This window comes from Carcharhinus amblyrhynchos, chromosome 19, assembly GCF_965287045.1.
Source record: "Carcharhinus amblyrhynchos chromosome 19, sCarAmb.v2.hapA, whole genome shotgun sequence".
Lineage (NCBI taxonomy): Eukaryota > Metazoa > Chordata > Chondrichthyes > Carcharhiniformes > Carcharhinidae > Carcharhinus > Carcharhinus amblyrhynchos.
Window position 1 is genome coordinate 10,522,357 of NC_137342.1, and position 18,467 is coordinate 10,540,823.

General features: G+C 45.1%; 1 protein-coding gene across 1 annotated transcript in view; it reads left to right on the plus strand.

Annotated features, from left to right (window-relative positions):
• LOC145355565 (serine/threonine-protein kinase 33-like) overlaps positions 1 to 12,069 on the plus strand; it is a 107,351-nt gene extending 95,282 nt beyond the window's left edge. Inside the window, exons 9-11 of the mRNA XM_080207814.1 lie at positions 2,033 to 2,118; positions 3,436 to 3,627; positions 11,896 to 12,069. Coding sequence (XP_080063940.1) covers positions 2,033 to 2,118; positions 3,436 to 3,627; positions 11,896 to 12,069 — 452 coding nt within the window. The remainder of the gene's footprint in view (positions 1 to 2,032; positions 2,119 to 3,435; positions 3,628 to 11,895) is intronic.
• The last annotated feature ends 6,398 nt before the right edge of the window (positions 12,070 to 18,467 follow it).

An 18,467-nucleotide genomic window follows, 5' to 3' on the forward strand; every position in this document is an offset into this window, starting at 1 on the left:
GGGAGTGTGGAACATAGCCAGGCACAGGGCTGAAATTTGCAATATTTTAACTCTGGAGAGATGGGCTTTAAAAGGCTTTACTACAATGTCACCAAATCTCAATGAATACAGCACCATTTCAGCATGGCAAACTGCATTGTAGGTAGATTTACAGACCTCTCACTATTGGCAAAATCTTCTTGGTCCCACAGAGCTGTTTTAAAGGCAGGATCAGAAGCAGAATAGTCAATGCATTCCCACCTCCAATGAATATTCCTGGACAGAGAGTCAAACATCAACCCTGGGAGGCTATCATTGATCAGAAACAGAACTAGAGAATCCATAAAAATACAATGGCTACAAGAGCAAATCAGAGGCAGGGAATTCAGTGAGTAACTCCCCTCCTGACTTCCCCAAGCCTGTCCACCATCTACTAGGCACAAGTCAGGAGTATGATGGAATACTCTCCACTGGTCTGGATGGGTGCAGCTCCAACAACACTTAGCAACGCTTGACATCATCCAGGACAAAGCAGCCCGCTTGATTGGCACCCCAAATATCACCTTAAATCATTCACTCCTTCCATCAATGGCACATCACAGCAGTGGTGTACAAAAATGCACTGCAGCAACTTACAAAGGAACACCTTCTACGTCCCATTCCCATTCCCCGGCACACTGTTTCCAGAGCTCCCTCCCCAGCACCAAAACTCATCTTTTAAGTTTTGTGCAATACATTTATGAGGATTAATTTCATGTAATAGGTTTTTCTAAAGGATTTTCTACTCCCTATGCCATAGCCTTCATTTTTGTTTCTTTTTATTAAAACATCCATGTTTGTGGGAGAAATAGAGTCAAGGGATTGCAAAGTTTTCTACATTGTCCCTCATACTTGCCAGCTTGGTTCAGTTATGGCATCTCATCCAGAGGTTAAGAGCCTCAAGATGCACTTCAAGACCACAACATATAATCTAGGCTGACACCCCAGTGCCAAAACTGTGGACATTTTGACAAGATCCTGTCTGGAGCTTGAGATACTAAAGAATCCTGTGGTGCTATTTGAAGGAAAGCAGAATACTCTCCGGGCGTTCTTGGCTCACATTTTCCTTCAATTGCCAAAAGTCAGGCCAACTGGGCATTCATCTAATTTCACTCTCTGTGGGTTCCTGCGATGTACATTTCCAGGACTGATCAGTTTGCTGGATCAGCAGCCCATTCAACACCTTAAAAGGCCCACTTCCCCCCAACACTGTGACACCATATCCCGCAGGATGCAACTTCAGCATCTCACCAGGACTTTCCCAACAACATTCCCCAAACCTAAACCATCCAACACCAATATCAATCACCATGCAAGGTTTAAACTGTTCCTTCCATATTGCTGGGTCAAAATTCTTCACACAGCCTCACACGCCCGGTAACTTAAAAAGGCTTGTGTGCGGGACCTTTGTGTTGCTGGGCGACAGCTCCTTGCCTCATGTTACTGAGGGGACACCACATGGATTACAGGAGCTCGAGGAGGCAGCTCACCACCTTCTTAAGAGCAGCGATGAATGGACAATTAACACTGGCCTTGCCAACAAAGTCCACGCCTCATGAGTTAGCAAACTCGTAACAATGCTGTCTGCAACTCCAAACTTGTTCACTGTGTCACTTTGGGAGCACTCGATGATATCATAGCCTCTATATGCAAATCCTTTCTTGAATCAATTGGCAGGAGACAGCAAGCATCCTTGTTCAAAGATAAAACATATCCCTGAGTGATTTATTCAGCACTAGGCTAACTCTCCATGCTTCTTAAGATGTCAAACTATAAATTGCTGGTTGTTATGTGAAGATGTACAGACCAAGGGATGAACAGCTACGACTGCTGGCTCTCCTCTGAGCCAGTATTTTAAATAGCGATATGATACTGAGCATCAGCTAGCAAATTTACTTACTGCAATTCTACTGTTACACATGACTGGGTTTATGTTGGTATACACGAGTGCCTCTGCTGTTCGAGCGCCATACAATGGGAGCATTGTATCACATTTTGTATCTCCTTTTAACAGCTTGTTGTGTGTTAAAAGACCTTCTGATAGTAGATCCAGCACACAGAATGACAGCCAGTGAACTGCTGAACCACCATTGGATAACTGTGAGTAATTATTAACAAATGACTTTGAAATACAGTTCTAACCGCAGAGAGCCAACATTGTACTTAATATTGGACCATGTGCATTCAAATAGGGTCTATTTGTTATGCTGTTATTGTTGTAGGTTTTTGATTCCATTTTGAATGTAGACAGTCTGCACTTTGATTCCCACAATGTAGACAAATGTATTTATAGCCCTCCCCCGCCCCCCCCCCAAAACACACAACCCCTCCCCACCTCCCCCCCCCCCCCCCCCGCCACACACACACCCAAATCCATGAGGGAATTGAGGCAACATCATCAGTTGTATGCAGTAAATGTACTCTACTGGCACACTGCTTAAATTTATTTATTATTGTCACAAGTAGGCTTACATTAACACTGCAATGAAGTTAGTGTGAAAATCCACTCGTTCCACACTCCAGCGCCTGTTCGGGTACACCGAGGGAGAATTTAGCATGGTCAATCCACCTAACCCGCATATCTTTCAGACTCTGGGAGGAAACTCACGCAGACACGGGGAGAACGTGCAGACTCTGCACAGACAGCGACCCAAGCCGGGAATTGAACCCGGGTCCCTGGCACTGTGAAGCAGCAGTGCCAACCACTGTGCCACCATAATGAGTCCATTGTAATTGGACTATGGTGAATTCTCATGTCCAAATGGGTATTTTGGTTTGGTGAGCTGAACACATTGCTCACACTACACACTGATGAACAAGTCATGGATATGATGATCGAAATAAAGGTGCATATTTTAATTTTAACAAAAAAAAGACATTAAATTTGTACTTCCTGTTGTAACAGCCATGAGGGGAACAGCCGTCAAATAATAGCCTAGAAGAAACCTACATTGTTACTTTAACAAAAGCATTCAAAGATTTTATTTCTCCCACTTTGATCAAAAAACATTGGAAATGTATTACATACTCAGTAAATTGTTAAAACAAAGGCCAGAATTTTATCGGCTCGCCTGCCTCGGTTCTGGGAGTGAGTGAGGCTCAGAGAACAGGCATTCTCCTTTGGCCTCAGGTGGGATCGTATGAATCTTGGGCAGGAGTGCCAGTAAAGTTCTGCCTAAAGAGTTAAAGCACTGTATGAAATGATTTTAAAGGGCTGCTTTACCCAATACACAGCTGCCTCCGAGACTGCGAGCCTTTTGAAATTTTCTAGAGAATCGAATCCACTTTGACAAGTGATGTTTATCCAAGACGGATGCTAGTTGGAGTCTTTTGAGCCCCTTGTCATCTGTGATCTCTCTGACAGCACTGTCCTAGTCTTCAGTTCTCTGCTCAGAGTTTCATTGTGTGCACTTTCAGGGAGATGACAGTAAGAGAAAACGGCCAATTAATGTGCTGGAAATGATGAAACAGTGGAAACTGGGCATCAACAGTGACGAGGAGGACACGGTACAGGAGAACGGGGTGAGTGAAGAGAACAACGTGCCCCATTCAGAAACCGAAACAATAACCAGCTGCAGTTCCAACAAAGTCCTTCCACCGGCTGCAAAGGTATTTATCTTCAAACACCTTGAATTGATCACTTATATTTGCGTAAGCCAGAACCACTCTCATGGAAACAGCTTCAAGCTTGTTACTGATTGAACTAATTGGAAGTGTATGGATACACAAAGCAGGGTTTTCTGCACACAGGGACACTAGCAAGGTGAATGAGTAGATATGATGATAATGCCAGCGTTGAGAGCCTTTGTTTATTTATTAGTCACAAGTAAGGTTGACGTTAAGAACGGAATGAAGTTACTGTGAAATTTCCCTGGTCGCCACAGTCCGGCACCTGTTCAGAACTAACCAGCACATCTCTCAGAAGAAACCACAGCACCTGGAGGAAATCCACGCAGGCACGGGGAGAATGTGCAAACTCTGCACAGACGGTGTCCCAAGCCGGGAATCGAGCCCAGATCCCTGGAGCTGTGAGGCAGCAGCACTAACCACTGTGCCATACATTGAATTCAAATTCCACCATCTTCCATGGCAGGATTCAAACCCAGGTCCCCCAGAATATTCACTGATATTAATAGTCTAGTGATAGTACCACTAGGCCAGGCTTCAAATAAGAGGAAAGATTTGAGAAAATGGGCGTCTCTTCAGTTCAAAATCACCAGGGCTTTGACAAGGTAAATAAGGAAAAGTTATTCTCACTGGCTGACAATTCTGTAGAGGACATTGAGTAACCACAGAAATTGGAATCATTTTAACTTCTGTTGCTTTTCAGAAAATCGATGATAGCAAATCAGAGGTCTGGTTTGTAATTTTCCATGAATCCAATTGGAGGAAAGAAAGATTTGTAGTTTTGTAGAATCAAAGAAACTGTACAGTGCAGAAAGAGGCCATTCAGCCCATCAAGTCTGTGCCAAACACAATCTCACCCAGGCCCTACCCCTGTAACCCCACATATTTGCCCCACTAATCCCTCTAACCTACCTATCCGGGGACAGTAAGGGACAATTTAGCATGGCCAATCTCTCTAACCCGCACATCTTTGGACTGGAGACTGAAACTTTCCAGCTGTTCCAGTCTCACTGCTGCAAGTTTCCTGGCAGTAAGGGGTGCATTCTCTGAGAAACCCCATTGACAACAGTGGGACCAGAAGACCTTGCCACCGTGCATCGTGAAATGCGCAAGAGGATTAAGTGGGTAATCCCACCCTGAGACTTCCACGGCCTCAAATGTTCCAAAGATTGTTTGGGGCAGAGGTGAGGAGAAACGCCTTCACTCAGGAAGGTTTAGTCTATGGAGTTCGCCACCACAGAAAGTAGTTGAGGCCAAAACATTGAATGTTTTCAAGAGGCACTTAGATAAAGCAGTTGAGGCGAAGAGGGTCTAGGGATTTCAGGCTATTGGGTTGGGTGATCAGCCTTGATCATAATAAATGGTGGACAGGCTCGAAAGGCTGTATGAACTACTCCTGCTCCAATTTTCTATGATGTATTTGTGATATTGAGTTACTGATTTAATGTGGAATGATGGCAGCCATTTTAGACACAGTAAGCTCCCACGTGATAATGATCTGATGTTGATTGGGTGAATATTGTTCAAGGCACTGAGGAGAAGTCCCCTGCTCTTTGGTATAGTGGTATGGGATCTTGGACATCTGTCCAAGCAGACAGATGGGGCCTCAGTCTAATGCCACAGCTGAAAGACAGCACTTCCGACAGTGCAGCACTCCCTTGGCACTGACCCTTGGGTCGTCAACCTCAATTTTTCTGCTGGAGTGGGATTTCAACTCACAGCCAAGAGGCGAGAATATTGTCAACTGAGGCGCAAAACAGGCCAACACCCATCTTCTGTCCAGTAATACAGTTAAAACTCCCATCGAGGAGAGATTTGATCAAACTAATATTAGGGAGGGAGATTCAAATATGGATTCTTGTCAAAGAGTGAGAAAAGCTTCAGAATCCCTTTACAAAGGGGAAGGAATGAACATTTGAAAGAGAAACATTTAAAAGGGTCAGAATTAAATTAAGATAATAGTCCCTTTAGAAAGCTGACAGTCAGGAACAAACTGCTTCCATTTGTTTGATACGATCCCATGATTGCACAGAGAAAATAACTGAGAAATAAGCCACCCATTGTACACTACTGTGTGTGTGTGTGTGTGTGTGTGTGTGTGTGTGTGTCAGAGAGAGAGAGAGAGATATGAGGGGCTTTGACAGGATAAAAAAAAAGGAGGACATTTCACACTTGTGGGGAAATCTAAAACTCGGAGACACAGGATGGAATTCTCCTTAAAAAAAACCCTAAGTGTTATAACAGTGAGAATAATGGAGTGATCCTCACCGCTCTCTCAGCCACGCTCTGCACTGCAATCTTTCCACACTCAATCACTCTTTTGGTGAGTTGGGGGTTTCGTGCTGGTGCTGGAGGGAATAAACACGCTGGTGAGCCTGTTATGGGAGATCCTCTCCTCCCTCCGTAGACACTGATAACCAACCCATCAGCGAGCGGCATGCTCCCCACCCCTTCCCAATGGGTACCTTCTGCCTGCTCCCCCAACATGCCCCCCTACATGATACCCAACGTGATCTACCCCTGCAACAATACCTCCCTGCATAGCTCCACCCCCTTGGCAGTGCCCAATTAACACCGTGCGTGTGTCTGGTCGCTACTGCAGTGATGTCCAGTGGACACTGCCAGTGTGCCAGGTGGGCCCTGCCAAATGGACACTGCCCACTCAGTAGCATCTGAGACCCCCCACCCAGTGTGATCATCGTGCTAGTTCTCCATTATTGGAGACCAATAGTGATTCTAGCCATTATCGCTCTGCGCCCAAATTTGAGTGAATTCCATGCGCTGGGAGTGGAATGGGCTATTTTAAATACGCTAAGGTGCCTCACACCCTTTCAGAGCGCGAACCAATTCACACGATTAGAAAGAGGCCGGGAGAACCGCAAACTGTTTGACGCTGGGCATGAAACCAATTTTTAGGCCCTCACGCTGTTCTTCGGGATTGGCATAAACTGCACCAGGCATGGCAAGGTCGGAAAATCACCCCCACAGTTTCAGTATAAAGGGTCTTCCATTCATAGTTGGGACAGGGAGGAATTCCTTCTCTCAGAAGATCACTAGTCTTTGCGACTCTCTTGTCTAGCAAAGGGCAGGTCACTGGATATACTTAAGGCCGAGTTAGTCAGATTTTTGATTTATAAGGAAGGGGAAGGATGGGCGCAGGCAAGAAAATGGCCTTCAGGGCCCAATCAGATCTGCCATGATCATACGGAATGATGGAGCAGTCTCAAGTTGGGCAAATGGCCAACTCTCGATTCTATTTCTTCTATAGCTCGGGCAAATAGATGCAAACAAGAGACGAGCTAAACTTGAGGCAGGGGTAGGGGAGGAGCGATGGAAGGATTAGATGAAACCTGGTAGCAGGACTCTTAATCCTGATTTTGATGAGTTGTGTTGAGTAGGCTTGTGCTGTGCACTCCAGCTCAAAGCAAGAGTGGTGATGACAAGATTTACTAGAAATATACCAGTTGCTGATGCAGGTATTGATGTAGAAAATGTTTTGATCTTTGATTACATCCTGATTAACCCAGGAAAGAGTTTGTTTCTATGGATACACAGCACTGAGTGTCATTGTAAACAAAAAACACAGCATACCTCATGCCTGCGCTCTCTGCATGTTGAGTTTAATTGAGGTGCTCTGTTAAGTGGCTGGTTATGAGTGGGTTCATATTTGGATTAAAACCAATGCTGCTGCAGTCAAGTACAAGAAGAAAATCTATCTATAAAAGGTGCCTGTTAAGCGTAAGCCTCCTGTTCTGCCAAGCCAGAATTCTTTTGTGAAGTGATGCCACCTCATGGATGCAATTAGATCCCCATTGAGAATCCAGCAGTTCCACCACATTGCAGAAACAAAATAGTGCAGATACTGGAACTTGGAAAAAGACACAAAGTGCTGGAAATGCCACGCAAGTTCAGCATCCGGTCAGGTTGGATGAAAGACTTGGAATCCCCACAGTACAAAGAGAGGCTATTTGGCCCATCAAGTCTGCACCAACCACAATCCCACCCAAGCACTATCCCCATATCCCTACATACTTTACCCACTAATCCCTCTAACCTATGCATCTCAGGACACTAAGGGCAATTTTTTTTTTTAAGCACGGCCAATCAACCTAACCCGCACATCTTTGGACTGTGGGAGGAAACCGGAGCACCCGGAGGAAACCCACGCAGACACGAGGAGAATGTGCAAGTTCCACACAGTGACCCGAGCCGGGAATCGAACCCAGGTCCCTGAAGCTGTGAAGCAGCAGAGTTAACCACTGTGCTACCGTGCCGCCCCAAACCCAACAGGGCATCAACCTGAAATGTTAACTCTTTCTCTTCTCTCTCCGAGGATGCCCCTAGACCTGCTGTGTATTCTCAGCATTTTGATTCACTGGGCAGCATTTTCTCATATTTTGACTAAAGGTTAACTCAGGTAGGGAAAGTAGGGTGTAGCCTGCCAATGTTGGCTCTTCCCACTATATATTTTGACACTTTGGCGAAATAAAATCAAGGAGGTGGGTCCCATCACGTCACACTGGCAGGGTAGGCTCTGAATGCAACTGCCCACCAGCAAACTTGGCTCTTGGCAGAGTGGGGTGCCCCTTTGAAAGGATGTCCTGATGCCAGGGATAGAATGAGGGAGCCTCCCCATACCATGGATCCACTCACCCATTACGGAACCACCAGCACAGAATCTAACCCCAATGGACACGGAACCCCAGCACCATCCCCATGGACCCCTCATTGCGGCTCCTTCTCAGGCACTGCCTGGTCAGGATTCTCTCCCCACCGGGGGTCTTTGCTTACCTGTGTGGTCATGGCAGGTTCTGTGTGCCCACTCCCCAGTTTTGAAAACCTGCTGTGAACCCCACTGACCTGATGTCATGGAACCAGAATGGAGGGTGGGGGTGTGCAGGGAGAAGAGGGAGAATGTTATTACAGAATCATAGAATGTACAGTGCAGAAGGAGGCCATTTGGCCCATCAAGCCTGTGCTGACAACAATCCCATCCAGGTCCTGTCCTATCCCCATAACCTCACACATTTATCTCCCTGGTCCCCCTGACATTAAGGGGCAATTTTATCACAGCCAATCAACCTAACCCACACATTTTTGGACTGTGGAAGAAAACCAGAGCACTGGGAAGAAACCCACGGAAACACGGGGAGAAACTCTGACAACAACCCAAGGCTGGAATTGAACCAGGGTCCCTGGGGAAGTGAGGCAGCAGTGCTAACCACAGTGCCACCCCTGTTACACTGGGCAGCCTGCTAATTATATTGAAATGTAGTCAAATGGGGTTCAGAGTAGGTGATTCTTAATATTTACCCATGATCACGAAACTGTTGTCGATTGTTGGAAAAACCCATCTGGTTCCTTTAGGGAAGGAAATCTGCCGTCCCTAACCGGTCTGGCCTACATGTGACTTCAGAGCCTGAGCAATGTGGTTGACTCTACAGTGCTCTCCGAAATGGCCTAGCAAGGCACTCAGTGCAAGGGCAATTAGGGATGGGCAATAAATGCTGACCCAGCCAGCGATCTTCATGTCCCACAAACAAATAAAAAGATTCAGAAAGATTTTTCTGCTGCTTAGGCCAGATTTATCTTGAACAAAGGCTGCCAAAAACAAAAAAAAATTCAGATGGTTGGAGCCATTTTCAGCCTCTCAAAATCAAATTAGTCTTGATCAGAAGACTACAAGCAGAATGTAACCGAGGGGATCTGCTCTCAGTACGTTCAGCTCAGCGTGATTCGGAGCGAGCAGCTGGAACTGATGGTCTTTTCTGTGTTTCGATTTCAACAAATTTCACTTCAAACACATCCCATTTTGTTAGCTCAAACTATACTTTGAAGCTTTGTTTTGCTTGCTATACATGCTGTGGTGTGTACTATTATCAGGGAATGTGGAATTGCAATCATCAGCCATGATTTTATTGAAGGGTTTGAAATTTCTTTATTAGCGTCGCAGGTAGGCTTACATTAACACTGCAATGAAGTTACTGTGAAAATTCCCTGGTCGCCACATTCCGGCGCATGTTTGGGTACACTGAGGGAGAATTTAACGTGGCCAATGCACCTAACCAGCACATCTTTCAGACTGTGGGAGGAAACTGGAGCATCCTGAGTAAAGTCATGCAATAAAAGCATTCGTTTAAGTTTAGACTTTTATTTATTTCAATTGAACTTTGGTTCCTAAGTCAATCATAGAGGTTTACAACATAGAAACAAACCCCCTACGAACCAACTTGTCTATGCTGCCCTTATGTTACCACTAAGCTAGTTCCAATTGCCCGCGTTTGGCCCATAACTCTCTATACCCATGTAACCGTTTAAATACTTTTTAAAGGACAAAATTGTATCCGCCTCTATTACGACCTCTGGCAGCTTGTTCCAGACATTCACCAACCTCTGTGAAAAAATTGTCCCTCTGGACACTTTTGTACCTCTCCCCTCTCACCTCAAACCTATAGCCTCTAGTTTTAGACTCCCCTACCTTTGGGAAAAGATAATGACTATCATTATTTTATAGACTTCTATAAGATCACCCTTAAGTCTTCTACGCTCCAGGGAAAGAAGTCCCAGTCTATCCAGCCTCTCCTTGTGCATTGACCCAAACAGGCGCTGGAGTGTGGCGACTAGGGGAATTTCATAGTAACTTCATTACAGTGATTAATAAATAAACTTTAACTTAATCTGTCAAGTACCGGTAGCATCCTAGTAAATCTTTCCTGCCCTCTTTCTAGTATAATAATATCCTGTCGGCAGCTTATTGATGTGTAAAAAGTGGGACTGGCTCCATCAGCAAACTAAGTCCTGACCGAGAGTTCATATGAAGGGAGAATGTGAAAGAGGCTGATAATTAGCACAAAAAGCCAATAATTAGTATAAAGGAGCCAATTATAATTTTGCACAAAGACGGAAGTATAGGCTTAATACGCTTGACAGCTATTATTTCACATCAATGGGTCAGAGTGTAGCTAGGAAACTTTGGTGTTGAGCATTAATTTGGCTTTTGCGGGAAGAGATTGAGGGGGCAGTGAAACCCAGCACCTTATTCCGATCCTGAGCTGGAATCAGTTGGTGTGTCAGCATTCAACTGTTCATACTTACCGAAGAGGCACCAAATGTAGCAAAATGTTTTTGAGTTCCCAATCGCTGTGTCTGCGTGGGTTTCCTCCCACAGTCCAAATGACGTGCTGGTTAGGTGCATTGGCCACACTAAATTCCCCCTCAGTATGCCCGAACAGGCGCCGGGATGTGGCAACTAGAGGATTTTTGCAGTAACTTCCTGGCTTGGGTCACTGTCTGTGCGGAGTCTGCACATTCTCCCTGTATCTGTGTGGGTTTCCTCCCACAGTCCAAAGATGTGCGGGTTAGGTGGATTGGCATTGCGAAATTGCCCCTTTGTGTCAGGGGACTAGTTAGGGTAAATGCATGGGGCTTTGGGATTGTGGTCAGTGCAGTCTCGATGGGCCGAACAGCCTCCTCCTGCACTGTAGGATTCTATGATTCTAACTTCATTGCTGTGTTAATGTAAGCCTTACTTGTGACTAATAAATACAATTTAAACCTTACCTGGCTGGTTCCTCAGTATTTCTTTTCCCCATTTATTGCCTGTCCCTAGTTGTCGAGGGCAGTTGAGAATCACATTGTTGAGACGCTGGAGTCACATGTAGGCCAGACCAAGTAAGGATGGCAGATTTCCTTCCCTAAAGGAACTAGATAGGTTTTTCCATAATGTTTTCACAGTCATCAGTAGATTCTTAATTGCAGATAATTTTTTTATCGAATTCAAATTCCACCATCTGCCCATGGCGGGATTGGAACCTGCGCCCCCAGAACATTAGCTGAGTTTCTGGATTAACTGGGGGAGGCCATTGCTCCCCCCAATTGCTGGCCAATATTGGACAAGTAAACAGGCCTAGAGGTTGTAGTAATGAATTTGTGAGTCAAAGGCCTCGAGTTCAAATTTAATGTACTTGGTGGGTTGGAAACTCAAAAATAACTATTGATAAAGCTGACAAACAGTTGCAAAAAAAATCCGACCGTTTTGGCACTATCTTGAGGAAAGAAAGCTGCCAGACTTACTTGATCAAGGCCTTCTCATGACAGCAGTCCCAACTGATGTATTTGATTCTTAAACACCCTGAAAGGAGAGACTGCATTTTGGTATTATGGGGATTTTTAAAACCATTTTTAAAGAAGGTAGAAGATAGTTAAGAACTTTGCCAATAAAATTTCCACAGAGGTCGTGTGTGTTTTCAGCCAACAGCTTCAAGACAGAAGCGCCACTCCATTGACATCTCGCCATTACCGACCCATTTTGGATCAAAACAACCTCTGGGTTTCAACAGAAAAGGACGAAGAAAGTCGGAATCTGCAGTTAACGCAAAACTACTTAATAAAGTGACCACTCACCCGTCTCTGCCAAAAAGATAACTCTTCGCCAAGGAGGCCGCTCGTCAGGTACTCCAAAGAACAGCAGATGTTCAAACCCGAGACAGGACTTTGCAGCAACACGTCAGCGTTAACTCATTTCACAGCACAACGTTTAGATTACTCAACTGGAGCAGTGGTTCCCAACATTTTGCACGTCATGGCAAACTGCTACATTATAAAAGAAATTTGAGACACACCTCCTACCCTCTCTGTCTTCTTCCCTTACTGGGAAGTTCAGTTTTAATTTCTCCTCATCTCTTCCTTGGTTTAAACCCCAGGGTTTTTGTGCCCTTTTTGAGTTTTTGATTTTTGTGCGGGGGCCTTTGTCTTCAGCTCCATGTCCCACTGGGTGCACGGGCCTAACCAACGTAAAAAATCTAAACCATGCACATGTGGCTCTTTCCCAGCTGGAGTGTTCAGGGAAGGCCCAAGATTCACTGGGTCTTGGGGATGCCGACCCCAGGGCTGAGGTTGTTTTTAGTTTAATTACATGAATTCTGAATCATCTTGAACCTTTCTTCGCGGCACACTTGGAGAGTCTTCATACCTCACTAGTGGGGAACCATGATCTAGACTGTGATTCCTCAAAAGTAAGTTAAGCATCTTTCTCCAATTAAGATACTGGTCTCCTTAATTAACAATAAGAGGGGGCTGGGTGTGGTCCCTGAGGAAACCTGCTTCACTCAGGTTATTGTACTCACTTAGGGCTACATCTTTGGTTCTTTTACCCCTCCGACTTGGGCTGCACAGTGATTAGCATTGTTGCCTCACAGCACCAAGGACCTGGGTTCAATTCCTGGCTTAGGTCATGTGTGGAATCTACATGTTCTCTCCGTGTCTGCATGGGTTTCCTCTGTTTGCTCCAATTTCTTCCCACAACTCAAAAGACGCGCTGTTTAGGTGCATTGGCTGTGCTAAATTCTCCCTCAGTGTACCTGAGCAGGCACCGGAGTGTGGTGACTAGGAGGCTTTCACAGTAACTTCATTGCAGTGTTAATGTAAGCCCATTTATAACACTAATTAATAAACTTTAGTGACAACAGAATAGAGTCATAGAATCAGAAGTTTACTGCATGGAAACAGGCCCTTTGGCCCAACTTGTCCATACTGCCCCTTTTTTTAATCCCCTAAGCGAGTCCCAATGCCCGCATACGGCCCATATCCCTCTATATCCATCTTACCCATGTAACTGACTAAATGCTTTTTAAAAGACAAAATTGTACCTGCCTGTAATAATACCTCTGGCAGCTTGTTCCAGACACACACACGCACAGAAATAGAACTTGACATTTGATACATTCCCACTGTTTGAAAAATGTCCGCATTTTAAAACCATGAAGCCAAAAAGCATAAAACCGCAGTTATCAGAAACCCAAAAGAGCTTTTTTTTTAAAAAGGATCTATTGCTAAAACATTAAGTCTTCCTCTCCTCTCTCAACAGATGCTGACCTATGTCTCCAGCCCATCATTCAGATTTCTCCCGGATGGGCTTTTGAGAGAGGGAGGCTTTTTCAGATTTATTAAGTATCTCGCATTTTGCTGTGTAGTTTCAGTCTGTAATTCTCATTGTTTTTATTCTCTCCGCCTCGCTCTCTGGCACCGTCTCCAGTAACTGTAATTGGTCGAAAACCCTATTGATCTCCCCAGCTGCCAGCTCTTTAAAAATCTGCGACTTTTTCAAGTGCGAAGCCTGTTTCAGACTCAGCAGGAGGCCAGCACGCAACCAAAGGAATAATTATTCTTTATAATGACTCGTCTTCTTGCTTTGGAAAGCAACTGTTCAATGGAAGAATGTTTTATTTACTGTTAATCTTATTTGGCATTCAAGTTCTTGTCACACTTAAACATTTGACATCCTGAAAATATGTTTCAATTAGATGAATAAAAATGGTAATTTATCGAGAATTGCGCAATGCGCTGCACAAGTTGGAACAATGTCCCAATTAAATTAGAAAATTAAAGGTAGAGAATTAAAGGATGTTGTTTTTTTAAAAAAATGTTTTAATTTAAAAAAACAAGCTGAATAATATTTCCGATATGGAAACACACAAGAAATTAGTGTCGTGATTGAGTTTACTACTTAATCTTTGCAAGAGTGAGATGGAAAGGCTGACAGATGAGAAAGGAAGGATGAAAAAGATTTAAGCAGCACTTCATCTCGTCCTTAGGTTGTCCCAGTGCTTTTCACTGTTAATTATTTTTGAAGTGAAATCATTGTTGTTGCGCAGATAAACAAAGTAGGCAATTTGTACCCTCCAAATGATGGATGTATAGATACCAGACGGTCAGATTCTGCCGCAGCAGAACATTTAACAGCACCTGCCATCAGCTAAACTTGCCCGTTTAGGATATTCGCCTTTTTTTTGTCTTTTAGGGCAAACCACATAAACCAACTCAAATGAACTCAGACAAAGTAAAAGGGGCAGCTCCCCAAAAGGAGAGGGAACAGCCCGAACAGAAACAAAGTGCAAAGGAAACTTAAAACATCAAATCATCTGATTATTGGGGTCGATAATGCACCCCAGTCCCTGCGGTGCCCAGCGGGCGTGGGAGGCATCAACTGCGCCTGTGGACAACGCGTGCTCCCTCTCCAGGGACACCTGGCTGCGAACGTAGCCGCGGTAGAGAGGCAGGCAGTCTGGATGGACAACCCTGTCGATCGCCCGCTGCCTGGACCTGTTAATGGCGCATTTCGCCAGGCCCAGGAGCAGGTTCATGAGGAAGTCGCCATCCTGACCTGTCCCCTCTCCGCAGCAGGTATCTGTACATCAGAGGCGTGGGACTGAAGTGCAAACAAAACATCAATAAAATGTTCTTCAGGAAAACAAAAAGGGAGTACAACCTAAGACACAAGACATAAACATGGTCCACAGACTCCACAAGGCCACAGAAGGGACAAACTTGGGAGCCCGCGAGCACTACGGTTGTACAGAACTGCTGCATGCATCACCCTCCACCCCAGGTCCCCAAGGGAATTGGGAGAGATACCTCTGTAGAAGGACCTCCGCTGGGGACCTCTGCCGCCCGGCGACAGCAAGGCCCGCCAGGGTGTATCTGGGCAACAGGCGAGGATACGGTAATGGAAGGTATGCAGTAGCAGCCGGCCATATTGGAAACACCTCCGCGCAGTGGAAAAAGGCACGGAGGACATTTCCATGAGAAAGCACATGCTGTGGGGCACCTGTTCCGGGAGGAGGGGCACAGGCTTTGGGCCAGTGTGGAATTCCATCTGACTTTTGGCATGCCAAACCGTTGAAAATTTTTATTCATTTGTGGGGCCTGGGTGTTGCTGGCTGGCACAGTGGTTAGCCCTGCTGCCTCACAGCGCCAAGGACCCGTGTTCAATTCCAGCCTTGGGTCACTGTGTGGAGTTTGCACATTCTCCCCGTGTCCACGTGGGTTTCCTCCAGGTGCTTCAGTTTCCTCCCATGCTCCAAAGATGTGTGGGTTAGGTTGACTGATCGTGTTAAATTGACCCTAGTGCCAGGGTATTATGAGGGCATATATGTGGGGCTATATATGAGGGCCTGGTTGGGATTGTGGTTGATGCAGACTTGATGGGCTGAACGGCCTCCTTCTGCACTGTAGGGATTCTAAGATATCGGAGCAGAAATAGGCCATTCAGCCCATCAAGTCTATGCCACCATTCAATCATGGCTAGTAGTTTCTAAACCCCATTCTCCCACCTTTTTCCCCACAAGCTTTCATCCCCTAACCAGTTAAGAGCCTCTTTATCTCTGGGTTAAAGACACTCAATGACCTGGCCTCCACAGCCTCCTGTGGTAAAGTTCCACAGATTCACCACACTCTGGCTGAAGAAATTCCTCATCTCTGTTCTAAAGGAGCGTCCCTTTACTCTGAGGCAGCGCCCTCGGATCATAGAATCCCCGCAGTGCAGGAGGCGGCCATTCGGCTCATCGGGCCTGCACCAACAACAATCCCACCCTGGCCCTATCCATGTAATTCACGCTACTAGTCCTCCTGACACGAAAGAGCAATTTATCAAGGCCAATCAACTTAACCAGTGCATCTTTGGAGGAAACCAGAGCCCCGGAGGCAATGCACGCAGGCACGGGGAGAGCGTACGTACTCCACACAGACAGTCACCTGAGGCTGGAATTGAACCTGGGTCCTGGTTCTGTGAGGCAGCAGTGCTAACCACTGTGCTGCCCCATTCTAGTCACAGTGAGGGAAGCAGGACTTCTGGGACCTGGGTGAATGGGGCAAGACACTCTGCCCCTTTGCAATCCGATTGCAGCATTGAGAAATTAATAGTGGAAAGACTGAAAAGGAAGTGTAAATTAGAGTGGGCGGTGGCGCAGCGGTTAGCACTGCTGTCTCACAGTGCCAGGGACACGGGTTTGATTCCCAGCTTGGGTCACTGTCTGTGCTGAATTTGCACATTCTCCCCGTGTCTGCGTGGGTTTCCTCAGGGTGCTCCAGTTTCCTCCTCGAGAGTCTGAAAGATGTGCTGGTTAGGGTATTAACCTGAACAGGCGCCTGACTGTGGTGACTAGGGGAATTTCCCAGTAACTTCATTGCACTGTTAATGTAAACCTACTTTTGACTAATAAACTAACTCAGAGTTTGACGTTAAATCAGGTAGAGAACGAGGGGAAAAATATTGGCTTGAGAAAAGAGGGACAGAAAGGAAAAGTAAAGTGTATCATTTGTAAAACTTCCAATATTTAATGCCTGTAGGAATGAGACTCCACACTTTAATAGTTAATTTTCAGTACCAGAATTGTCAGTAATCACATTGTTAAAAGGTGACCTGTGCTTTGAATGACATGACGTATCTTTCTGTGACAAATTTGGTTTGTATTTGCAAAAATAGCAACTCTATTCCACTTGTTGAATTTTGATGATGAGTCAGAGATATAAACATGGAAACAGGCCATTCAGTCCATCACATCCATGCCAGCCAGGTTTCTTAAACTGATCTAGTCCTATTTGCCTGCATTTGGCCCATATCCCTCTAAAACTTTTCTATCCATGTACTTGTCCAAACGTTTCAGATGTTGTAATTGTACCCGCCTCTACCACCTCCTCTGACAGCTTATTTCATATACGTCCCACTCTCTCGTGTTAAAATGTTATCCCTCGGGTCTCTTTTAAATCTTTCCCCCCTCACCTTAAACCTTCTAGTTTTGGCCTCCCCTACCTGCGGGGAAAAGATTTCAGCTATTCAGCTTATCTGAGCCCTTCATGATTTTATAAACCTTTATAAGGTCACTTACCTGATGAAAAAGCGGCACTTGGAAAGCTCATGCTACCAAATAAACCTGTTGGACTTTAACCTGGTGTTGTGAGACTGCTTACCAGAATTGTATGCAGTTCTCCAAATGTAGTCTCGTACAGTTGTAACTTAATGTCCCAACTCCTGTACTCAATACTCTGACAGCAGCTTTGGGAGTTGCCATTTAAGCACATGCCTGTCCCTTGCTGTACCATTTGAACAAAAATAATATTCTATCAGATAATCTGAGGAGCCTTCAGATGCAGAACGATTGCTTATCAGCCAATGCGTCAGGAGAGCACCATTTCAAAGAAAGGTCTCTGAAGCAGACTCTACCCCAGCGAAAAGCTATGAGACAATTTATACAGTGAAAATCATGTGGGTAATGTATCACGTAAATTCCAACAGTTCTTATTTTTAGAATCACATTAAACAATTTGAGTTTCCACAAGGTAGGGGGTCTGCTTTTTCAGAATTCTGCCTTCTCTATCTCTTCAAGGTTACATAGATTCCCTATTTCCCTTTGATGAGGCATTTAACTCTTATAAAGATCCCGTAACAAACCATACTCATTATTTCTCTCTTATAATGACAAATGTCAACTGTCTCACCATTTTTCTGTTGGAGGCTCTGGTCCAATTGGTTGTGCTTATTGAGGTGGAATATTGGCCAAGGTATCGGGAGACTCAGCAATGATCAGTGCATTCACCGACATGATAATTGGTAGACACAGCAGCACAGTGGTTAGCACTGCTGCCTCAGCGCCAGGGACCCAGGTTCAATTCTGGCTTGGGTCATTGTCTGTATGGAGTTTGCAATTTCACCCTGAGTCTGCCTGGGTTTCCTCCAAGTGCTCCCGTTTCCTCCCACAGTCTGAAAAATGTGTTGGTTAGGTGCATTGGACATGCTAAATTCTCCCTCAGTGTAGCCGAACAGGCACCAGAGTGTGGCGACAAGGGGATTTTCACAGTAACTTCATTGCAGACTCAACCCCAGTGAAAAACTATGAGATATTTATACAGTGAAAATCATGTGGGCAGTATATCGTTTAAATTCTAATGCAAGCTTACTTGTGACAGTAACGAATAAACTCTAAACTTTAGTGGTGCAGTAAATACAAGGAGTATTTACAAGCAGTAAATACAAGCCTTTGATTACA